The sequence below is a fragment of the Protopterus annectens genome, chromosome 17.part0 (genome assembly GCF_019279795.1).
Source record: "Protopterus annectens isolate FY-2018-M chromosome 17.part0, PAN1.0, whole genome shotgun sequence".
NCBI classification, from domain to species: Eukaryota; Metazoa; Chordata; order Ceratodontiformes; family Protopteridae; genus Protopterus; species Protopterus annectens.
In genome coordinates, this window is record NC_056751.1 from 103,140,033 (window position 1) to 103,166,252 (window position 26,220).

General features: G+C 41.4%; 1 protein-coding gene across 1 annotated transcript in view; it reads left to right on the forward strand.

Moving 5' to 3' along the window:
- The window catches only part of WRN (WRN RecQ like helicase), a 2,579,924-nt gene that overhangs the window by 1,819,302 nt on the left and 734,402 nt on the right, over positions 1-26,220 (forward strand). The window contains 1 exon segment of the mRNA XM_044059154.1: positions 14,268-14,352. Within this exon segment, the coding sequence (XP_043915089.1) occupies positions 14,268-14,352 (85 nt within the window).

The following is a 26,220-nucleotide window of genomic DNA, read 5'->3' on the forward strand; positions in this document are numbered from 1 at the left end:
TGATCTGGATGTGAATCCCTTCATGATCAGGTGGGCAATGTAGAAGGTCTTCCTAACCATCTCATCCCTCATCCCTCTCATCCCTCAAAGAATGTAACTGGCATCCTCTAAAGTACCTCAGTCTTGATGACGCAGTGGAATTTATTAATACTACCTTCCTGAGTCTCCGTAATTAAAACGCCCACATAATACTTATAGGTAAGATGATGCCATCCATGTTCAAGGGAGTTATAGTTCCACTCTTTTCAGCCCTTATCATGGCCATCATGGAGTACAATGCCCCCTGTGCCATGTATCTGAGCAGACACTTGCAAACATTGGAATACCCACAAACATTTCTCACCAGGAGAGTTCAGAGCATGAATACTCTGTCCTACACTGATCGCCTAAAGGCTCTGTCACTGTATTCAGTCCCCTGCAGACTGCTGATAGGGGATCTTTGCCTGACTTACAGGGCTTCATCAGACTCATCCCTGATGGGTCTGTTACAAATGGGCAAAACAGACAGCACCAAAAGACTAGATCCAGGAATCAGAACTTCACTTGTGACATAAGCAGCACAAGCTGGAAAGACACATATGTGTCCCAAGGGATCCTCACCCTACAGAATAGGCTTCTCAAACATGTAAAACTGACCTTTTCCAAATAAAATTGTGATAACTGGATGGGAAATCATAAATTTACCCCCCATTCTCACTCACATGTCCCTTATGGACAGAGACTGTCAATAAGAAAAGTATTATCCTAACACCCACCCAAAATATCCTTAGTTAACTCCCTACTAACATGCCCTCCCCCAGTATGGATGTTCATGACACTCGGGACCCAAATGGTTAGGGGTGAGCAGCTAGTAACAACCTATGAACCTGACCTACTTGATAGAAATTTCAGGTGAGTGGCTATATCTCCAGTTCTGACACCAGTGGAGTATGACAGAGCACTCCTCATGTCTAGTTATTAGTGCTACAGACAGCAACCCACCACCACTAGTACCAGAACTAGGTACCTTTTCTTACCAACAGTGCAGACTACAGCAGCAACATTTGTTAAAATAGCAAAGACAGTCAGCAGAGAGGGATAGACTAAGGCAGCCTGTACTGTGTTCAGACCTCCTCAACCTGGATGTTGAAAAATCTCTTAAATGTGGAGCCCCATCAGTTTTGGAATTGTCAAAAGAAACCCCTTTAATGTTTCCTCAACATAAAAGTACCCCCAGATATTCTGATAAAGTAAAAAATCAGTTCCTCTACAAAGCATCCTACAAATCCCTGACATGGTCATGTCCACTACAGTTCTCATGCTATGAATGACCTTGCACTTTAAGAACACCTTCATCACAATGAAACTAGTAGTGAACCTGCACTATCACATAAATGATTCCAGATGGCATGACAAGTACCTTACCCAGTGCATTCCACATTTGTAAAATAGAATGACTTCACATATCAAGCAAAAACTATTTACCTTGCAACCTTTAAAACCAATGTGGATACCTATAAGAATTCAGGACAAAATTTCTATCCTTGTACCTCTTTACTCACTTCTTCACTTACTTCCATCAAATTCTCTTCCATGACTTTCTCTCTAAATATACCATAACCGTGTTTTTCCCTTACTTCATATTGCAATTCCTGTTTGTAATAGACTAACTTACCTATAATTTCCCTACAAACTGTCTAAAATGTCTATAAATATTAAATGACTGTCATTTATTGTAATTATTTAAACTGCAGATGTTTTTGTTTTATCTTTGAAGATTATATTTTCCAGCAGGGAAAACTACTAATGGGAGTCTACAACAAACAAAAAAAATGCATTACTTAGGTCAGATGTACTTCGGAATACATTTCTTCAGCCAGTTTAGGTCAAAATAATTTCATCACAAATCATCCTCATACCCAAATTTGTCTCAGCATAGGCCACAGCTGTAGTAAACAATCTCATTAAATGACAAAGAAGAACATTCACAAGTTGGAGATATTTAAATGTGTGCAAACTGGTCTCTGTACAATACAAAGACAAGCTGTTAGCACATCATTTGAGCTTGCATCTACTATCACCACCAGTTACAACACAACACAAAAAGGCAGTCAGAGGTGGCGGGGGGGGGGGGTTCACAGCTGGGTTTCTCTGAAGGTACTAAATGTCTTTAGTAACACTCATGCATCTTGTTACTGAAGCCTTGCTAATAAATATTCAATTATGTGCGTGTGTATATGTGTACACATGTATGTATGTATCAATGTATTTAATTTATTGAAACTAAAAAGTAATTCACTTTCAGTCATGAACCATAAAGGTCCAATACACAAGCCCACACTTACCCCTCGTCCCGCCTGAATTTGGGGGAACACCTCTAATTTGTTCTCAAACTTTTGTTCCATCCATTCTAAATTCTGAATTTATTTTGAAATAACAGCACCAGTAAAAGTATCTAATATGAAGGTTTGGCCCTAATTATGTTTGTCTATAACTCTGGGTCTAAACATTGAAAGATACGACACACACACAACACACACACACACACACACACAGTGTTGTTAACACATATGCAGCTATTTACCACAGAGGTTTGGGCCACTATTTTCCTATTTTAATGCTATTACAGAACAAAATCATGTTTATTACAGTCCTTTGCAAATACTGTTTACAAATAAACAAGTTAGTACACTCGGAAAACAAATAAAATAAGAAAACATACACACACACACATACATACACAAATAATCATCATCATCACCATAAAGAATGTCATAAATGAAGATCCCTAACATGCCTGTTCCCCAACCATTAAGCCCCAATTGCTCCTTATACCTGCATTCCACTTCCCCTCCCATTCTAGATCATTCCCTAAACCTAAATTGCCTTGCACATCATGCTCTCTGTGGTTCAGTAAACCAAAAATTCCCATCCCCCCTAACCATATCATTCTCATCACTTCTTAAACCTAACATCCCCTTCCCACTCTGGTCTATGATCTGTCTTTAAACTTGTAATCCCTATCCCCAACCACAAAAATCTCATCATTTTGTAATACATAAAATCTGTGTCCCGTCCGTACCACTAACATTTCCATTGCTCCCTAAACCTAAAATCCCTGTCCTACTCCATAACATTGTAGCCCCTACTCCACTCCTTTTTCTCCAACTTAAAACACCTTCCCATCTCCCTTAAATCCACTTATGTGGTCCACGCCAAACACTTGCTTGCATCCGATTCCTAGGAAGAGAGCAGATGGTGCAGCATCTGTGTTGAACTCACATTCAAGTTTGAGCTTGAGCAGATGATCAGATGGGTTTACAGCCATTTGAGTCCCTGTCTGCATGTTTCTGACATTCAAGCAGCTGGAACACCCAGTACACCAGACATGTTCAATGAAACACTTCATATGCTATGAACAAAGTGAGTAGCAATTGGCCACAATACAGAATGCCACTATCACGAACTACAGTAACATCATATACAGTTTTAATCTTATTATGAATTACTACTAATATTATGAAATGCTTGGCAATAGGTATTTTGACAATAGGCATATCTTAGATCCAGCTTTACCATGAAAGGTAGTAGAGGGAATAGTGGTACAAGATAGTGAAAGATAACATATTGAACTTCAAAGTGTAAACAAAAGGGTTTAGACCAGAAAGATCTAGCACTGGTTCAAGGATCCTTTTGGTTTGAAAACTGGAGTGAATTTACAATTCCCCATCCATTAATCCAAACACTGTATGAATTAGGGTCATGGAAGGGCTCTGTTTTAAATGAATAGGAAGCCTGATTCAGAGAAAGGGTATTCTCTGAGACACATATCTGTCTCTCCAAACATATTTTGCTCATTTCGCAGATCAGGTTTAGATCCCTAGATTGGGTGACCCTTATGCAGTTGGTTTTGTGAATGTGTAACAGTTCCATCAGGGATGGATTCGTGGACACCTTCTGTTTTAGGCATAGATCACCCCTTAACAATGGGCACTACAATAGGCTAGAGTAATAGATATCCACATTAAGGAGAAACCAGTGGAACAGGAAGCAATTGGTCAGGTGGCAATGTGTTATTTGAGCTTAGGGTTATTCTTAGTAAAATGCTTCTCTGTCGTAAACTTATTTTCCTTTTACAAGCACTGACCTTCACATCCATAATAATATCAGAAACCCTCTACCATCTCAACTGGTCTACCAAATGTACTCTTGCCCTAACTTTTCTCTTTTCTTTACTACTCTGTGGCATTCCTGTCCTTACCAATATCCACTGCACCCTAAAAAATAAGCTTGAGACTTGTTACAACAAGGTTGCCAAATTAGCAACCACCGCAAAATACTCTTCCCATCACTGTATTTCCTTAAAATCACTAAACTGGCTGAAACTTCCCCACCATCTTACCTACCTACAGCTAATAACAGCTCATAAAATTATTTACAAACCTTCAGACTGTCCAGCCATCTCTTCTATCCTCACCCACTACCACCCTAACAGGCCACTTGGATCTGAAAACCAACTACTACTGCAAGTATACAAACCTAAACTCCCTGCTGGCAACATGTTTTATTCCTTCTCTGTTGCCAAACTTTGGAACTCTTTACCATTAGCTATCTGAACCTCTAGACAAATCACTTCCTTCAAAAAAGGATTGCAATTACATCTCTCTTGCCTCTGGCAATGCACATGCCTCTATTCTCATTCATCTATAACTTGTGTGCCTACACTCTAAGTTTACTCACACTATGTTCTACACCCCCCCGTTCAAAATTATTCATACTCACTACCAAAACTACTCTTGTTAAATTTTTACTCTTCTATCCATTTTTTTGACATTACCCCTCACTGCCCCTCTTCCCATAAATTTACTAAACAATCTCACAAAATAGCTTATATATACCACTTAATTATGTTTAATATCTCAATTACTCTTCTAGTTTTGTAACTTTATTTAACATTTGTTTACCAGAAAAGTTCAAGTTGGAATGAAGCCAATTTTCAGCAGAGGCCTAAGGAGAAACACTCCGTCTTTGTGACGTGGGAGGAAACTGGAGTACCTGGAGGAAACCCACATGAATGCAGGGAAGACATGCAGACTCCACACAGAAAGCACACCAGCCAAGAATTGAACCAGAGAACCTCTTCCAGTGAGGTGAAAACACAACCTCTACACCACTATGCTATCATAACAACGATACTGGTTGCTATGTTTCACCTATACTCATATGTACATATCATTTGTTTGCCACCTTTACAATTATTGTATATTACTATGTATGCATTGTGTTTATTTGCTTGTATCTTAAAGCTGTTCTATATTTTATTTACTGTTTGTATGTTTTGGATTACTATACTGTGGAGATTTTCTCCCTGGGCCTCCACTGAAAATGGTTCTCTTGGCCCAGTGTACTTTCCCGGTACACAAATGCCAATAAATAAATAAATAAATAAATAAATTATGTACAATACATATCTTGCACCCATACACCACTTCATCTTCTCTTCTGAATATATGAGACAAGTGACAGTGCTTTTGCACAAACATGAAGAAAGGCAACATGATAAGGCAGTCATGTGGTAAGCATAGGCTAATTGATCATGTACTCCTACTCCCCAGAACCCTCCTCCTGAAAGCATCTATGCACTAAGCACTTCACAGAATCACTTGGCCTTGTAAATTAGCATAGTCATGATGTGCCAAGTTTCAAACATCACAGCAGAGATAAGTACTGGTGAGTTTACTGGTAAGGTAGGGTTAGGAGATGTATGTGCGAGTGTGTGCAGGGGGGGGCTGCATGTGTGAGGCTATGTTTGAGTGTGTGTCTGCCTTGGAAGTAGCAGTTGAGGGGTACTGAGGGGTAACATTAGGGGGTGTGTGTTTGTGAGTGTGAATGGATGAGTGTGTGAGTGAATGCATTCAGTTGGGGAGGAAGCCGTTTTATCTGTGTGGGCATGTGTGTGGATGGGTGGTTTGGGATGTCTGTCATACTTTCACACACCCCAGGAATCCATAACTAATGAGGAGAGCCTGCGACATTGGATGTGGGGAGCTACTCACCACCTCAGATAGCCCTTAGAAGCTGTGCCTGAACAGTGCTTAAAAAGGAGAATGTGGGATGGGGGAAATCTAGACAGCAGGGATAACTCTTATAACTCATGCCTTAATGGCACTATAACAGTACACGGATGGGGGGGAATCACTTAACATCTGGGGATTCTTCTCCCATGTCTTAATGCCACTTCAAAAGTAGAAGGATAAGGGGGAACCAATAAACAGCAGGCATACTTTTTCCATGCCTTAATGGGACTTTAACAGTACATAGATGGGAAGATCCACTATACACTTGGGAGTACTTAGCAGGAAATGATGTGCAAGACTCTAATGCCTAACATTAAATGCAAGACTGCAATCTGCAGGAAAGGGAGGCATTCAGACAACTCAAGTGCAGATATTGGGTCTGTGCTGTAAGTGTACACGTGTGCATTTGAATGTGTGTATTGTAAGTGTCTAGAAGAATGAATGTGTGGAGGGATGTGCATGTGATTCCATAATGCAGCCTCCAACATTATCTACTGCAGCAAGTGTTTATGTGAACTTCACGGTAGATAATACCATTCTCAGACATGCAAATTAGCCCATAATGAAGTATTTGTCATTGCAGCTAAGGCTATCTAAACCAGAATAATTGAGTGTGACAAATTCTTATTGGAGTACATGCTGACATTACGTAGAAAGCACACCAGCCAATTATATTTTTGTTCACTGAATTTTTTTTGTTTGATTTTTTCTAGATCTTGCCACATCCTTCCCCATCCTTGCTTATACATTAGTCATCTGCAATTCTTGGCATATCAAAAACAAAACAAATAATTATACCCATAACATACACACATAGTGTATGTATACACTTACACACATATTATAGCTCTTTTATTACTGAAGGAGCTGCACTTACCTTCTAAAATAAGGCCTTCGGGGAATTTTTGGATTTTTTAAACGCCACTCACTATATGTATGGTTTTGCCCTTGTTAGTGTTTAAGTATTCTAGATGCTGCTGGCTGAAATAGAATTCCCCCAGGCATTTGTGAGTGTATATTTCTGCTCTACTTTTCAGCTCCTTGTAAGCATACTTCTTAAATACTGGACATTAAAAAGTCATTCTTCCCTTTGTTTCAGTAATATTTAAAAATTCCAAACATGTGAGTGCGGTGTCCTGGCTAGTATTTCATTTAGAAGAATTAGAAAAACAAACATTCACAGAGAACTACAGCAATATGAAAGCAATCAGAATGATGGTATGATGAAAATGATGATGATTACAATTACCTCCCAAAAAAACTCTTCACTGCCCCCATTGTTATGGGCAACACATATGGGAGGCATTATCAATCTACCTTAATGTCCTCAGGGATCTACAACCGTTCTGAAATCTTGTTGTATCGTGGCTGATATAACTTTTGTTTATTATTAACTTCAGCATTCAAAAGGAGACATCCCGATAATATTTACTATACTCGCCTAAGTTCCCTCTTCTCCATATACTGCTTTAAAAATAAGCACACATATTACTTTGTTTGACCTGGTGGTGTCAAGTGGAGTGCTTGGTCTTCACCAAGTTACTACTATTTGCCAACAAAATGTGAAAAGTTATGGTATTACATGCCAAGACATTAACTGCTTCATCAACACTACTTAAGAACAAAAGCGGTACATATAAAAAAATGACAACGTGAATTAATCCATTACCCCAACTCTTAACTCACAACGATTCTGCAAAACATCCTCGTTCTTCTCAAATGTTTTGTTCTGAAACTCGTACAATTTATAAAGTTCTGGCAAATCAGTCAAAATTGCCACTTATTAACCTCAGATAGAGCAACAGGAATCCTCTTTAAAAACATGTTAAATGCTAATCTATGAAGTACGATAACAAAAATCGACATTTTGGCCTCTGATCCTCAGTATTATCAGATTTGCCCTGATTTCTGACTCAAAAGATTGACCATGTTCAGACTTGAAAGCAGTATCGACTGCACGAAGATATGCATTTCAGAAACCAAGCACTAGAATGCCTGCTTGGCACAGGGCTGGAACCGGCATAAACGACCGTATTTTGGCCATACCACAAGTCTTTGAATCACAACTTCAAAACAGTACACATTTGTATTTTCTGTCTAACACATTTCACGCTGCACAAAATGTAGTGCTGCTGAAGCGAAGTTTAATAAGACCCCCATTACACAAAAGTTCTGCCTTTTCTGAAACTTAATTTATTAATATTTGCAATGCCAACAAAGTTAAGCAATCCTGTTCCATTTTCAACACTCTCTGCTCAGCACTCACGTGCAAGCACACACACACACACACACTTGCATTGCTCATTCACTCAACTTTGAAATCAGCACTTACATACTTAATACATTCAGGCACGCATTCACTCACACACACATGCACGCAGAAACAACACGAGATGCGAAAAAAAAAAGCACGGACACGGAAGAGAAAAGAATAGGAAAAAAAAACTTACCAAAAAATAGTAGTTCTTCTCCATCCAGGAATGTTGCCTGCAGCTGCACACAAGGAATTACTTGCTCCACACAAGTTTTTTGTCCGGAACGAAACAGAGGTTGTAAAAGAGTTCCCCAACAAGCTGATAATGGGCTGGCTGGCATAAATGTCTACGTCACAGTGTGGGAGGATTGCTCTAGAGGGAACTACTGATTTGACTGTGTCGAAGATACGTCACGAAGGGAGAGACAATTTGTAAATGAAAGGATGCGATACTGATCAATGGGGGATGGGCTTTCCTGCCCTACGCTACGGAAAGGTAGATATGTAGAACTAAATAGTGTGTTGTTGGATTGTCGCCGCTGTAGATGGCTGGGATAAGTTCACAGGGATAGAGCATGACTCGCGGTTGAGCTAAAATGTGTGTAAGCCCGGAGTTTTCCTTTAAACAACTCCTTCAAATCCTAAAGCCCACTACTCTGGCAGCAGACAGAATACCTGCAAAATTCCTAAATATCATAGAGGACTCCCTATCCTACCCAGTATCGATCCTAATAAACAGATCCATTCAAGAAGCATACGTACCTCAACTATGGAAAATATCCTACATTATACCTCATTATATTATATTACATTATACATAAAGGTGGAAAATCTTACGACTTTTCCAACTATCGGCCTATAGCTGTACTATCCCCCTATCCAAGCTCTTAGAGAAATGCATACATTACCAAACCATGCAATACCTGAAAGCAAACAATCTTCACTCCCACACCCAACATGGTTTCCGATCTCACCACAGTACAACTTCTGCCCTTCTCTCCTTTACCAATCAAATTAACTATCAGAGAAACAACAATAACTATGTATCTGCAATCTTCTTGGACCTGTTAAAGGCATTTGACATGGTCTCACATCCAAAACTATTGGATACCCTCCACTCACTATCCTTTACTTCCCCCGGTATCTCCTGGTTCAAAAGTTATTTATCAGATAGGAAACAATCTGTGAAATGGCAAAATCAACTACCCCCCCCCTCCCAAACTCTATAGGGGTACCACAAGGCTCAATATTAGACCCACTTCTGTTCTCTATTTTTACTAACAACTTACATACTGCCTCAAAACAAGCCTCACTAATACAATATGCAGATGATTCGACACTCATCTGCGCAGCCCCATCTATCAACATCTTGCTAGAACAAGCCCAAGAATCATTCTCTTCTATAGAAACTTGGATCACAGGCATCCAACTTATCCTAAACCCCAGCAAAGCAAAACTTCTCTTGTTCACCCCTAACAAAACAAAAACTACTCCCAATGATTTTTCCATCTTATCTAAAAACGGAACTATCATTTCCCCATACACCCATACAAAGCTCCTAGGGATAGAAATAGACAACAACCTATCCTTTGATTTGCACATAGCTCAAACTATCCAGAAAGTTCATAAAAAATGGGAACCCTTTATAGACACACAAACTTCCTCACAGACAAAGCAAGACTCACTCTAGCACAAACGCACCTTCTATCAACACTTACATACACTGCTCCAATACTGACACACATCAAAAAATCTCTTCTGGACAAACTAGAGTCATGTTATAATAAAATAGCCAAGTTTACTAACAACTCCCCTTTCAGAACACATCACTGCCAAGTACTAAAACAATTACAATGGATAGAATTCCCTCACCTACTATCTTTCTTACATCTTGCTTATGCCTACAACATCATAAACTACCCAGAGAAAACTCCAGCCCTACAACAGCTACTAACCTGTTACTCTCCTAGTCGCCCTCTCCGCTCATCAAACAAACCTCTCCTAAGTATCACATTTGCAAATAACACTGCTGGCAAAGCCTTTTTCTCCCACATTATAGCTAAAAAATGGAACAACCTTCCTTCTAATATATCCTCAACAACAACAAACTATAACTTTAAAAAACTATTAAAACCACATCTCAGGAAAAACTGGCTCTGTCCATGTATTACTTGAAAATTACTATATCCACACCTCCTCCTCCACAGCAATCTTAATATTATTTTTCACTAGCGCTTCCACACTTACATACACTCACACCCTATCAAGCCACACTGGCCTTTTACCTCTTTCTCAGTACACTTAATAGAAAATGTAAGCAATCTACTAATAGCAAATGTAGTCTCTACCTTCTCTTGTAACATTTTGTCTACAGATATTGTAAGATACTGCTATTCTCATGTAACCCTGTATGAAGTATTGTGCTAGATTCTTTCGTATGTATTTTTTGCTTATTATTTACTTGTCCTACAGTTTACTGTATTGCTTATTTTTTGTTTATTTTTACTTGTTGTTCTTGTCAAACACAGAGCTTTTCTCCCCGGGCATTCACTGAAAATGGATCTGGTCCAGTTGGATCTTTCCCGGTTAACAAATGTAAAATAAAATAAAAATAAAATCGACTCTGGTATTCGGGCAGACTGAGGGCTACCTGCAAGCAGATAACCCAAGTGTGATGTCTGCAACAGTGAATATACTCGAACATCTACATTTATGGTAAGTGTACACAACTGTACTTTTTGCTTTGGCTTTCAGATTTCCTTTGTCCAGATCAACCCTCCATCTAAGATTTGACTCCTAAATTCCATTGCACTGTCCCACGAGCTCCATGGCTTATTGGAAGGAACTACAACCCAGGTAACCTAAGTCCACGTCATGGCTTTGGCAGTGGAGAAGCCAAGTTGGATGGGTGGGAATGAATTGTTGATGCTAGTTTACCCACCTAGGTTTTTTGGGATGCTAGGAGCAGATTTGTCATCATTTATTTTTATTTAACAATTATTTACCTGACAAGTGAGCTGTCCTAGGATCCTTTTCAGTCCATGACCTGGGCCAAAAAGGTAAAATCAGCATAAGCACAAATAGAACCAGTACAGTCTTACTAACAAACAAGGAAAAATACATGAAAAGAAAATGGTTGGCAGTATATATGCTTTAAGTACACTATGAAAAAGCATTCTATATACAAAAGTACAAAAACAGAGTAACAAAACCATGTGTGGTAATGCTGGTGATGGTCACATACATGATCCACTATAGGTAGGGTTTCCCCACCTCTGCATGTCTAAAACTGCCACTTCTGCCTTCCATCCAACCCTTGCCATTGAAAGTAGACCGTGATCTTACGTGGAACATGCTACGAGGTAGTCCTTCCCTGAAAAAAGAGAGACCATCTGTTTTAAGAAATATGGCAGTCTTTCAGCAGTCCAGTGGAGCATGAAAAAATAGGGTTCATGGGCATTATTAGGTCAGCAGCATAGAGGGTTTGCGTGGGGCAAAAAAAAATTTCCACCTCGCCATGATAAAGAAGCCACTCCACAGTTTTAAATATAGTAATTTCCTTTGTAAAGTTTATTCCTGAAATCATATAGAGCAGTAAAACTTTTGCATGTGTGTGTGTTATGACAAAATGTTAGTCTCTCAGAGTTGTAAAGGTGGTTGATTATAATCTGTTGACCTTCACTTCACAGTGGTACTCAGTAGTCACTTGAAGAGTTTTGTTTGTTATAGTAGAAAAAATGAACAATTTGTCATTAAATCAGAGTTGTATAGAAGTGAACTGGGCAGCACAGTGGCACAGCAGATTGTGATGTCGCCTCACAGCAAGAGGTTCCCTGGTTCACTTCTTGGCTGGGATGTTTTTATTGTGGAGTCTGCATATTCTCCCTCTGTTCGCATGGGTTTCCTCCAGGTGCATCAGTTTCCTTCCACATTCCAAAGACATGCAGTAGGTTGACACCTAAATTAGCCATAGATGTGAGTGTGCTTGCACGTATGTGGTGGGAATGACTGCCGCGGCAGGGCTAACCACCCGGCAATGTAAACCTTGGCTCTAGATGGTTGTCACTGTTGAAGTGACATTGCAGCCCCCAGTGCAAAGATGGGAAAAGGGGTTGTGGATGGATGGCTGGAATGAATATCCTTTGTGCATCTCTTGCAAAATGTTTGACTGTATTACTTTAAATACTTATAATAGCTTGATGAAAGTTGTTACTTTAGACTGCTGTCCATTATCATGGTAAAAAAATTACAAAAATCTGAAAGTCTGCAAATTTTGTGCTCTGTGTGAAAACATCAGATTTTATAACACAGTGGATTGTGATCAGGTCTCTGATTCGGTCTACTTTAGTAGCCCGAATGTTCACTTGCCTGACTTTCATATCACCAAGATAGAATGGCTGACAACCACAGAACACCGAGTTTCTACTCCAGGTAAGTAACCGCTTATCCACCCTGTTGAACTTTGCCCCTTACCCCTGTGATAGTGTGATCTCGGAGTTGGTATATTTAGTTGGGAGCTTGGGGGCTGAAGGCCCCCACATGGGTGGGTTTGCTTTCCTACGGTTTTACTTTTTTTTTCAGGATGGCCACGCAGTTACTTACCTGTAGTGGAAAGTGGGTGTTCAGGACATCGATGTTCTGCAGGTGTTGGCTTTTTTCGTCTCAGTGATATGAAAGTCTGGTAAGTGAACATTCAATCTACTGAAGTAGACCCCTCCAATCAGAGTCCGCTTATTTATATATATGTAACTTAGATGCAAGAAATTCACCTTGACAGTGAAGCTTGAGAGAGGAATCTTGGCATCCACGTTAAGAACACATAAAGTATTTATCTGCCCCATGTGCTTCTAGTTACAGAAAAAAGTGTGTAAGAGTGTAGTGTTTTACCTGCTTTCAAAGCCTTTGGAAGCCTGTAAAGCAGTTAGCGCAGTCTGTCAGACAGACAGCAGACACTGACAAAGTGCCTCTCTTTAGAACTAATGACCTTAAAAGCTAATATACACTTAGTTCTACCCCATTTTATTGTTTACAAGTGTGGCAGAATGAAATTCTAAAAGCTTTAAAAAAAACATTTTTACTTTCTGCCATTTGTTCTTTTCTGGTCCACACTGTCCCCTTTTAATCCCTAGCATGAGACTTGATCTTTACAGTACATAGTGCTTAGCAAGCTTATCATTTCTCATTTTCAGAACATAATCACAGTGCTCAATACATAATAGTGGAGTTAAAGTAAGTGTTAATTATGATACTGGTAGCATTTTCTTGTGTTCTCTGAAACTTGTACCTAACTTATCAACAACATGAAGTGTTAAAAATATGATGCATGCAGCCTGGCTCCATGACATAAAGTAGTAAAGTCATCCTGTATAACCACTGTTCAGCTAATGATGTGTTCTGGAGGGACTGAGTTGAAGGGAGGATGAGAGTGAGTGACTGACGCTAGTAAACCCATCAGGGGAGGAGCAAGGTAGTTCAGCTTGGTGAATTCTTAACACCTACAGGAGTTTGTTGCTTACAGTAGTAGGCCAAGCATGCCTAAGCTACATGGTGGTAGGCCGCTTAACCAAGAAGTTGGCATATCTGGTAACATATTCATCTTCTGTTAGGCAGCCTTTGTGGACCTCGCAAGCCACCAGTGAGAGGGAGTTAGGAATGTCAACAAGAGCTGCATATCGGCCGACTCCCTAACACTCATCACTCACTCTAGAGGGGATGGGCTCATTAGGCTCCACACCCTCAGGAAATTAATGACTTGTTGGGTTTTCTCCCTGTCTGAGGAGGAATGGGCCAGTTGGGTGCAGGCATGGGAGCCACTGGGAAAAGTCCTGCAAACAGATGCAGGTATGGCACAGACAAAATACATTTCTTGACTTTTACCATTTGTATTGTATGGAATGTAACTGTTTAAAATGAGTTACAAGTACTGTATCATTTATTCTTGTTTTCTCTTTAAACAGTTTATTGTATCAGTCTCCAACAAAATGCACACCTTCCGCTTCACAGAAAATCCCAGAAATCTCAAAAAAGGACTTGGAACTGCAAGTGAGTTTTCTTTCATTAATGGTCTCTTCATATTTCTGTAATCTGCTAGTTTGATTTCTGGCAAGTTTGTTGGGTTTCTAATACCATGACAGGAATGGACCTCATTCCTATGTCAAAGTACAATTAAAGCTTGTGAAATTAATATCGTTTCAATCATTGATGTAATGTGCCCAGAACTGACTCCTGCAAAATATACGCAGTTGCATGTATTGGTAAGCTATCTAAATAAGACTGTAAATTCTTTCTTACGAGACCCATTGCTCATACTTCTATTGGAGTGGTCTGAGTAGCCTTCTTACACATTGCCCTCATTTCTGCCTGCAAATCCTGGTATTTTTATGACATTGTGTCATATGTATGTAAGAACTATAATCACTGGATGTAGCAAATTCAGTGATCAATGCTACTTCTGTCTTCTTTTTGTGGACTACTATATCTGGTTTTCTCATATCTGTTGGTACTAGGTGATCCCATGTGATATCAACATAATTCTCTATAATGCTTTGTGGCTGATTCCAGTACTTCTCAGCTGCTTCAACATTGTAATGTTTGTACGGTCCCCAGTGCTACAGTCTTGCCACATTATTATGCTTTTCAGTATACAGATCTTCGATCATTAATGCATCACAGTCTGCTTTTTTCTATTAAGTATTGTTAAAAAGACAGTACAGCAACGAGTTAAAACACAGGTACTGTACATAATGTTATGGTAGCATGCCTTCAAAAGCAGGCATGTTACTAAGAGGAGAGTTTGGAGATGACTGATTCAGAGCAGTTATTACTTTAATTTCCAGGATTAGTTTGTTTTTTCACTGTTACTTTCTGCCAGGGTCACTGAGATGACAGAGATTACTGCATGATATGCTTCCATGTGCATGTTTGTCATTAAGCCTTGCACATCTAGTATAAGAGGAATAAGCAGACAAATGGAAAACATGTCGATTTGTAGACATCACTTTCATCGAGTGCTGTCTGATCAACAGAAAAAGGGCAAAACAAGTTTTGCTGAACCACAAAGGTAAGTGTTTTTGCAGGGAGACAAACCCCCCTGCACTCCCCACATGGTGGGACGCCCTCCACACCACCCAAACGTAAATTTACCTACTCTGAGGTAACGCAACAGTGGAGAAAAAAAGAAAACTCTACTGTCATTTTGCTCTTTTCCAGGCTCTGGATCAACAGGAACCCAACAGATGAAGCTATGGTAAACATTTGTGATAAGCTACTTTACTGCACTTGAGTTCTTTATCTGTAGACCATCTGTAAACAGTGCTAGGCTTGTATGTTTTGAGTACAGCATAGTGTCCCCAAATTTCTCTTTTGTGTTGGGGATGCGTATAAAGTGCTAGCCCTTGAAAGTAATCCAACAATTTCTGATCTATGAGAAGTTAGTTTTCTCTTGGAGAAGCAAAATTTGGAAAACAGTGTTTCCTGCAGTAGGTAGCATAAAATCTACATAATTCTTTTGCTGCAGACAATTTACATTTTTTCATAGACTGTAATTCCTTATTGCATATCGTTGTCATAAGATCTTCTTTCCCCAGGAGTGTTAACTTTCCTTTCTGAAGATGGCATTTGAGTACAGAGAGGGTTAATGGTATGAACTGTTAACAAGTTTCATTGTTTAGTCTTAAATTTGATTCCTCCAGTCACAGCTGCAGACTCCATAATTGAGCAAGGGTTTCATTGTAGGTAACTGTTAAGCAGTTGATTGGGTTTAGCTGTCTAAATCTAACTGGGCAAAATCACCCATTTAATATAGACTAAAGGTTACTTTCTTAGTTGCAGAAGGACCAGTGTTTTAGAAAGACTTCTGTGCATGTTATCGCCGGAGTTTTTTAAAAAAAAATATATATATATGTATATATATATATATATATATATATATATATATATATATATATATATATATATATATATATACACACACATATATATATTTATTTATTTATTTAAAAATAACAGTTGGAGGGTGGTTAACTTGCCCCCTCCCTGCTGAAAAATCTTATTCTGATGTTTCTTTGGGAAATATATTCTCAGGCTGTTGTAGTTGAGCAATGTGTTTACAAGTGGTTATGCAAATGTGTTGTTGTTGATGATGATCATCATTGACCCCATTTTTTCATGGGGTTGGGGTTTTGCATCAACTGTTGCCATTTCTGTCTTGATTCAGTGCCACTATCCTTCCTTCATCAACAGTCATGCCTGGCTGTCTCAGGTCTTCTGTCTCACATTCCAACCATCTCATCGCTGGACACCCATGTTTCCTCTTACCTTCTTCTTGTCTGTCCCAAATCATCTTAAGACTGCTCAGCCTTCACTGCCCAGGTTTTCTGTACCATACAATAATACTGGTCACACCACTGTTTTGTACACCTTACTTTTCAGCTTGTTTGGCATTCTTGTGTCACACACTATCCCTGACATTGTGTCATTTGCCTTCAGACCCTCTGATTCTAGCTTTGGCCTCCTCATTCAGACTTCCCTTCTTCTCAATAACCCCTCACAGATACTTTAAGCTGTTAACCTGTTAAACTATTTGCCATTCTATTTCAGTTCTCATCTTCTGATTTCCCACATTTATTTGCCATTACAGCTGTTCTAGTTGTACTCAGTTTCATTCCACGAGCCTTCAGTTTTGCATTCCATTCCATTCCCCATCCATTGCTAAAGTTCTTGCTCAGAGTCTGCTTGTAATTCCAGATCATCTGTATACAACAATTGCCTATTTGCTAATGTAGACCATCAGCAGTCTGAATTGCACTGATATCAGAGCTGAATGCTGATGAACACATGTTCCCACTAGAAACCAATCTGTGAGTCCGAACTGTGTTTATACTTGTCATTGGGTCCTTGTACATATTCTGCACTAATCCTACCAGTGTTGCTATGCTTCGATCCATTGCAGGACTGCCCAAATTTGCTTTCTTGGGACATTGTTATATGCTTTCTCCAAGTTTAGGTAAGCCTAGATTGACACTCTCTCTTTGTCTGTCTCTTTCCAGTGAAACCCTCTATGTTTCTGTCCAGTGCTAATGCCCTACCTATGGACAAAGATAGTAGAGCTATGGATAGATGGGTAAAGAAGGATGTTCTTCGTGTTTCACTGTTGCAGTCATTACATTTGGATTATCTGCCTGCAGGTAGCCCTCAGCCAGCCTGAATATGAAAATATTGGGTCCTGTATCGGATACAGTCTCTTCTTCCATGATGTCAGGGGTATAAAGCATGCAGCCAACACCATTACATCAGTCTTTCTTGATGCATGGTGCCCAAAGCAGAAGCAGTTCATAAGTGCCGGTCGGCCGACCCCTGAAATTTTCATTTTCGAGTTTCAGAACCAAAGTCTTCAAAAAAGCTGAGTACCCCGTTGGGGATCCTTTTTCTTGCTCTAAATCTATGTCAGTAAAAGTTAACGATTGTATTACCTGTGGAAAACAAATACCTCATAAAGATTTTTATTCATACTGCATTCCTTGCTTAGGCCCCAACCATGTCGTCCCTCACTGTCGGTTTTGTGCCTTATTCAATTTTCGAACTATTCGTTGCCTGTTCATTTTTGCATCAAACTATTTCGGTACTCGGTTTAATTATCCAGTAATGGCTTCGGTAAGATAAAGACAGAGACAGACCGCATAGTTCCAAAGCTGCCGATGACGCTTCCATTAAGCTAGTCGCCAGTTCGCAGCCCCTGATGATACCCACTAATTCAGATTTGCAGGCCTCTACTGAGACCCATTTGGAGTCTGGTATGCCACGAGATGCTTCTTCGACCATGTAACCTGTGGATGTCTCTACCTTGAATGGGTCTGGAGCCACTGTGCAGGCACCGGCTTCTGAGGGTGTATGCAGGCCTACTGACTTGCATTACAAACCGATGCCATCTTCTTCTTCAAGGCCCAAAACTCGACCCACGTCTGGAAAACCGACGTCCAAACAGCATGGTCAGGCCCATATGCCTAAAACACAAGTGATAAGAATGGCTGAAGACCTTGTTACTTTAATTAGGGGAAGTCAGACTTCACCCTCTAAGAGATCTAGAACTGATTTTCCTTCTGATCAGGATTCTGAAATTTCTGATGTTCTTAGTCTCACATTGCTGCAGTCATAACCTGTGGGGTAGTCCGCTGTCCTCGGTCGGCCCGAATACCAAAGAGTTAGGCTGGCGTCGGTCATGGGCGCCCGGAACTGACGTCAGTACGTAGAAGTACTTAACCGCATGACCGACGCCATATCCTCAGTCTTTCTTGCCACGTGGTCCGAAGCAGAAGCAGCGTTTGCAAGTGCCGTTCGGCGTTCTGAAATTTTCAGTTTTCGAGTTTCAGACCGAAGACCAAGTTGGGCTAAGTACCCCGTTGGGGAAAATTTTTGTCTTTTCTTGCCTCAGTTAATCCGGATGTCAGAAAAAGTTAATAATTGTATTTCTTGTGGGAAACAGATACCTCATAGGGACTATCATTCTGTCTGTATTCCTTGCTTAGGGCCTGAGCACGACGTAGCCGGGTGTCGCTTTTGCGCTAGATTTAATAAGCGTACCATTAAACGCAGATTAGACTGTGCTAGGCTTGTTTTCGGTAAGCGGTGTAACTACAACATGCCGTCGGATCCTCCGATGCCCGCTACCGCAAAAAAGCGAAAAGATAAATCTTTAAGGTCTAAACCGGATGAGTTGTCCGTTGCGGACGCCGGTTCTATGGAATCTACGGTTGAATCTGTGGATCCAGCCGAGGTCTCGGCTGAATCCCAGGGGGAACTTTTACTTTTACAGGAGTTGGCCTCTCAGGAGTTAGGTCAGGCCGAGGGTGCCTCTCACATTTCTGTGGTTCCATCCTTACAAAAGGTTATTAGGCCTTCTACTTCAGTCACTAAAGGCCCTGCTAAGGCTAGACCTGGTGTTTCTGGTACGGGCCACAGCCCTGGTTCTTCGGGCTCTGTTCCTAAAAAACATATATTGAAAATGGCAGAGGATTTGATTACTTTGATCAGGGGTTCTATGCCCCCTCCAGAGAAGAGGCCTAGGGTGGAGACAGATTTAGAGGGAATGGGGCATTCCTCAGATTACTCGAGTCCTCAGCTGAGGATATTCAGGGTTTTCCTCCCTATTCTGATTCGGATGCAGAGGATTCCTGTCCTTCTGCTTCACCTCCAGAGGATTTTTCCTTTTCTGAAACCTTGCATTCCATGAGGGAGCATTTCAAGTGGGAAGGTCAGGATTTTTCAGATTCTCGTAAGAGGCTTAGAGAATTTTTGTTTTTGCCACAGCATAGACCTTTGGCTATTCCCCCTGTTTTAGATGTTGTTCAGGATGTTTTTTCTGAAGCTTCCCTCAATCCTGATTCTTTACCCCCTGCCCCTGTCAAGCCAGACAGGTATTACAGAGTTCCAGAGGCACATAAATATTTGTTCAAGAGTCCTAGAGCTGATCCGGAAACTATTATTCAAGGACCTAAGGGTGTCAGGGCTTCTGTGGTTAAGAATCCAGTACCTTTGGATAAAGATTCTAGAGCGTTGGGTAGGTGGGGTAAAAAAGTGTACACCTCTTCTACGTTAGCTTTGAGGGCTTTAAATTGCCAATTCCATATGCTGAAGTATCAGAACTTTCTGTTAGGTCAATTGAAAGCTAAGGTAGATGCTTTAGCTGAGGGTATAGAGTGTAAGGAATTGCAGGACTTGGTTCATGCTTCAGATCAAGTTGGTAAACATTCCTTGCAGTGTGGCTTCGATGCCCTTCAGGCTTCTTCCAGGGTGGCTACTACTGGTTCAGTTATACGTAGACATGCCTGGCTTAAGGATCAAAATTTGTCAGAGCATGTTAAAGCTCGGATTTTGGATGCTCCCCTTCAATCTGAAGTTCTTTTTGGTTCCCCTGTGGAGTCAGTTTTGAAAAAGATGGAAGACAAAGCTAAGTCTATGCAGACAGTTAAGGAATGTTTGCAAGTGCAGCCCCCTAAGTTTAGCAGGAATTGGCCTGCAAGAGGATGGTCTTACCCTTCTTCGGATTTTCAGTCTAAGGGCAGGTCTCGACGTGGTAGGGGCAGGGCTCACGCTCAGGGTTCTTTCAGACCTAGGACTTGGAGTTCTCCTGCACAATCTTCTGGTGAGGGCAGGGGTCAGCCTTTTCGTAAACAGACCCAATGACCTGCATCTTCAGCTGCCGGACCCTTCTCTTCTGGCAGCTCCTCTATGAGGAAAGTTGGCACTTTTCAAACAAAATTGGCATTTGGTCACCCAGGACAAATGGGTGTTGGACATAATAAATCAAGGCTACAAGTTTTATTTTCACACTTTTCCCCCTTTCAAAGGCATGCCAGATGTACCTCCTCAGCAAAGGATGGAGGCTCAGGATCAAATTTCTTTGCTTTTACAGATGGGGCAATCCAGGTGGTACCTTCGTCAGAAGAAGGCCTAGGGTTTTATTCTCGTCTATTCCTAGTGCCAAAGAAAGGAAACACTTGGAGGCCAATTCTGGATTTGTCCATTCTCAATACAAACCTAGACATTCCAAAGTTCAAGATGTTAACATTACAACAACTTCTGCCTCTGCTAGGAAAAGAGCACTGGATGGTAACTCTGGATCTCAAAGAAGCCTATCTTCACATTCCTATCAGGCCCAGCTGCAGGAGATTCCTGCGTTTCCGGACTGGTACTTCTCATTATCAGTTCTCTGCATTGCCCTTTGGTTTATCTACTGCGCCCAGGGTGTTCACAAAGGTTCTGGCTCCTGTAATAGCTTACTTAAGACTGAGGGGAATACAAATTTATCCTTATCTGGACGACTGCTTGATTCTTGCTCAAGACAAAGACAAGTTACTTCAACAGCTACAGTATGTGATGGCAGTTTTAAGGTGCCTAGTGTATTCTGTGAACGAAACAAAGTCCAGTCTAGTACCCTCTCAGGACATGTGCTTTCTGGGTGTGAGACTGAATACAGCCTCTCAGATGGCTTTTCTGACCCCGGACAAACAAAGAACTCTTCATCTCTACTTCCAGCAATTATCAGTACGGTCCAGGCTGACTGCAAGGACAGTCCTTCAAGCCTTGGGGTTCATGGCATCTTGCATTCTGGTACTTCCCAATGCCAAACTGCATATGAGGAAGCTACAATGGTATCTCAAAAGTGTATGGACTCAACACTGCCACGATTTGGACACTCATTCCGATAATACCGTGCATCCAGAAGGAATTCTTGTGGTGGGCACAGGAATGTCACCTAAATAAGGGACTCTCTGTGACCCGACCAGAGGCGAGTCAGATCTTAACGACGGATGCCTCAGACCTGGCTTGGGGAGCACACTTCAATGAGAGTTGGATTCAAGACACGTGGCCTCCCAAATTACTGCATTTGCATATCAACATGAAGGAGATGTTAGCAGTCCAGTTTGCCCTGATGGCTTTCAAGGGCCTACTTCAACCAGGACAGGTGTTGATTCAAACAGACAACACTACAGTCATGTGGTACATCAACAAGCAGGGGGGAACCCATTCTTACCCTCTTTGCAGACAAGCTATGATATTGTGGGAGACTGCTCTGGGGTTGCACATCACTCTTCAAGCACTGTTTCTGCCAGGAGCACAGAACTCCCTAGCAGATGTATTGAGCAGAAAAATTGTGGATCCCCACGAGTGGAAATTGGATCCTCAGGTATTTCAACAGTTGACAGTGGCTTGGGGAACTCCAGACACAGATCTGTTCGCTTCTCCTCTAAATTTCCAACTACCAAAATTTTACACAAGGATGTTTCACCCAAAAGCTTGGAAAGTGGACGCTCTATCTTTCAGTTGGAACAACCTTCACGTCTATGCTTTTCCTCCTCTGCCTCTCCTTACCAAGGTACTCTTGAAAGTCAGGAGGGACAAGCCTTGCATGATTTTAATAGCACCAGATTGGCCACGTCAGCACTGGTATCCTCTGCTGAGGAGTTTAATTCAGGAGCCTCCTTGGCCTTTACCACAGCTTCCTCATTTGTTGTCCCAGTCAAGCAGTCATTTGCTCAATGTCAGGGTGCAGTCCCTGCATCTAACAGCATGGCGTATTCTGTTTTAGAGCCTGTGAGTTCGCAGCTTCCCCAGCAGGTTTTGGATGTCATTTTGGAAGCTAGGCAGTCTAGCACTAGAAAAGTTTATGCTGATAAATGGAAGAGATTTTTTCTTTGGAGCACAACAAAGGATTTTGATGTCTCGGTACCTAATTTGAGTTGTACACTGCAGTACCTTACTGAATTACTGGACAAGGGTTTGTCGTTTTCCTCTGTGAAGGTTCATGCTGCAGCCATTTCTGCTCACTATGATTGTGACCCTCCTTTATTTTCTCACCCTTTGTTTAAGCAATTTCTTAGAGGGGCAAAAAATATAAGACCCCACGTAGAGCTCCTACTCCTTCCTGGGATCTCAATTTTGTGTTGGAGAAGCTTACTTTGCCTCCTTTTGAACCTGCAGCCACGCCGAATTGAAGTTTTGTCTTGGATGACTGCTTTTTGTTGGCCATTACTTCTGCCAGAAGGGTATCTGAATTGCAGGCTCTCATGGCAGTTGAACCCTTTCTAATATTCCATAAGGATAGAGTTTATTTTGTACTAACCCTACTTTCATGCCAAAAGTGATTTCTAATGTGGCCTTGAACCAGTCTATCCATTTGCCTACCTTTTATGCTGATCCCCAAAATAAGGGGGAAAAATCTTGCATTCTTTGGATATACACAGGCAGTTACGTTATTATTTGAGCAGAACTAAGGAGTTCAGACAGACTCAACAGTTATTTGTTTCTTTTGCTTTGGGTTCACAAGGGAAAGCTGTTTCAAAGCAAACTATTTCAAAGTGGATTGGTAATTGTATTGCTTTTTGTTATTCTCATCATGGGAAAAATGTTCCTGCTGGGATTAGACCTCATTCCACTAGGGCTACTGCCACTTCTACTGCTTTTTTGAGGGGTGTAGCTACTAAGGATATTTTGGAAGCAGCTACTTGGAGTTCAGTTCATACTTTTACTAAGCATTACCATCTCCCTCTTTTCTCCATCTCCCTCTTTTCTCCAAGTCCAGGGCTGGGTTTGCCACTGCAGTCTTACAGGGCATGTTAGTAGCCCCTAATGCCTTTTAGTTTTCCAGCCTCCCTTTTCCTTTGCTTTGGGATTCTACCCACAGGTTATGACTGCAGCAATGTGAGACGAAGAACATAGTACAGTTTTGTACCTACCATAAATGTAGCTGTTCGAGGATCCACATTGCTTCAGTCCTATTTTCCCTCCCTCCTTCCCCTCTTTGGTTTGGGGTTGTTGTTTTTGTTGTTATTGTTACTTGGGGATAATTGTTATTTTTTCTCCTTTGTGGCTCTGGCCTTTTCTTTTTAAGGCCTTCTGACATCTGGGGCAAGAAAGACTGAGGATATGGCGTCGGTCATGCGCTTAAGTACTTCTACGTACTGACGTCAGTTCCGGGCGCCCATGACCGACGCCAGCCTAACTCTTTGGTATTCGGGCCGACCGAGGACAGCGGACTACCCACAGGTTATGACTGCAGCAATGTGGATCCTCGAACATCTACATTTATGGTAGGTACAAAACTGTACTTTTCTTCTGATTACCAGGATTTACCCTTATCTACCTATGAGGATTCTGATGCAGAGGACTCCATTCCCTCTACATCCCCTTCAGAAGATTTTTCTTTTGGTGAAACCTTGCACACACTTAGGGAGCATTTCCGCTGGGAAAGCCAGGATTACTCTGACTCCAAAAAGAGGCTTAGGGGATTCTTACTCCTACCTCAACACAGGCCTTTAGCTATCCCTCCTGTCTTGGACATTGTAGATGATACCTTCTTAGAATCTAGCCTGGCCCCAGACACTTTACCTCTGGCTCCCAGGAAACCTGGCAGGTATTACAGAGTACCTGACTCTCTCAAGTTCCTCTTCAATAATCCTACTGTGGACCCAAAGACCATTTCCCAGGGACCTAAAGGCATTAAGGCTACTATTGCCAAAAACCCTACCCCCTCTGATAGAGATTTCAGGGCCTTGGACAGATGGGGTAAGACGGTATACACTTCTGCTACTTTGGCCATTACGGCCTTAAACTGCCAGTTCCATATGTTAAAGTATCGGCAGCATATTATGTGACTACTTAAACAGAAAATGATGCTGATTCCTGACTGTGCTGAAAATAAAGAATTACAGGATTTAATGCATTCTGCTGAACAAATTTTTAAATCTACTTTGCAAAGTGGTTTTGACTCTTTAGAAGCATCTTGCAGGGCTGGTGTCACTGGGTCTGTTTTTAGAAGGCATGCTTGGCTTAAAGAACAAAATTTGCCAGATCATGCTAAAGCTAAATTACTGGATTCTCCCTTAAACCAAGACCGCCTGTTTGGCAACAAAGCAGAAGTCCTTGAAAAGATGGAGGAAATAGCTAAATCTATGCAAACTGTTAAAATTTCCTACAAGTACAGCCTCCCAGATTCAGTAGGCATTGGCCTTCTAGAAAATGGTCCTTTCCTGTCTCTTCCAGGCCTTCTCAGTCCAAACCCAGGAACAGCAGACCATCTAGGCTACAGTCTCAAGGTACTCACAGGTCTAAGTAGTGGGTGGCTCCCACTTCCAACGCTGGCAGAAACCTGGTTCAAGGCTCCTGAGAGCACCCCAGCACTAACAGGTTTCACCTCATATCATGCGTTCCGGCCCCAAAATCCGGACAACACCAAGAAAGGAGAGGGGGTGTCCATATTCATAAAGGACACCCACACCTCAAGGTTGGTGGCAACGCACGATGCATCGGAGACCATCCAGGTGCAATTAACCATAGGCAAGACTGCTCTGCAATTTGTAGCATGTTACAGGCCACCCTCTCAAACTCAGGAACCTCACATGGCCTTCCTGAAAACATTGGAGGGCATAAATGTATCTCCAAACACCATCATACTAGGTGACTTCAACTACCCTAATATAGACTGGGAACACTACTCAAGCCCGAACACTCTAACCCAAAGATTCCTGGAGTTCATAAACTCAAATGCCATGGAACAACTAGTCACCATCCCCACAAGAGGAGAAAACATACTTGATCTCATCATCACGAACATGGGATCAAAATGTTCAACACCGAAGTATACCCTCACTGGTGAGATCAGATCATAAACTAATCTCGCTGGAGGTCCTCATCCGCCCCACCTGAAACAAAAAAGACCACAGTGAAAAACTTCTCAAAAGCCGATTTCACACTTCTAAAACTAGTGTGGTCTCCTTTAAGGCCCCTGAGCCAGTGGTAAACATTACTCAAACCGCTGAATCACTTACAAATGCCTTCTACCAGCACCTACAGGACTGCATGGATCAGGCAATCCCAAACAAAACTAAGACTCTCTGTACCAAAGGCAAGCGTCCAGTCTGGTGGACCCCATCCATAAACAAGCTCTACAACAAAAGGAGGAAGCTACTACAAGATAGAGCAAAATCCTTGAAAGGTAAGACACCTTTGATCATTATAAGTAAAAAACTAAGAGCTCTCATAAAATCATCCAAGGCAAATTTTGAGAGAAAAATCGCCAAGGACTCTAAAGAGAATCATAATGCCTTCTTTAGCTATGTTAGAAACCTAGGAGGAAACTCCCAGATATGCTCAGAATTAGTTCAAAATGATGTGAAAATTACTGAACCTACACACATTGCCAACATACTGGCTGACAGGTTCAGTGCAAACTTCTCCCCTCCCCAAAAGGAGAGATATCTATTCCAGAGGATTGTAGCCCCCCAAACATCTCCAATGCCCAGGTGAGAACTGCCCTCACTAAGGCAAAAAACACAGCATCCATGGGACCGGATGGTGTCCCGGCTGTGTGCTTCACGAACTCAACGAGGAATTAAACCCACAGTTAGGACAGCT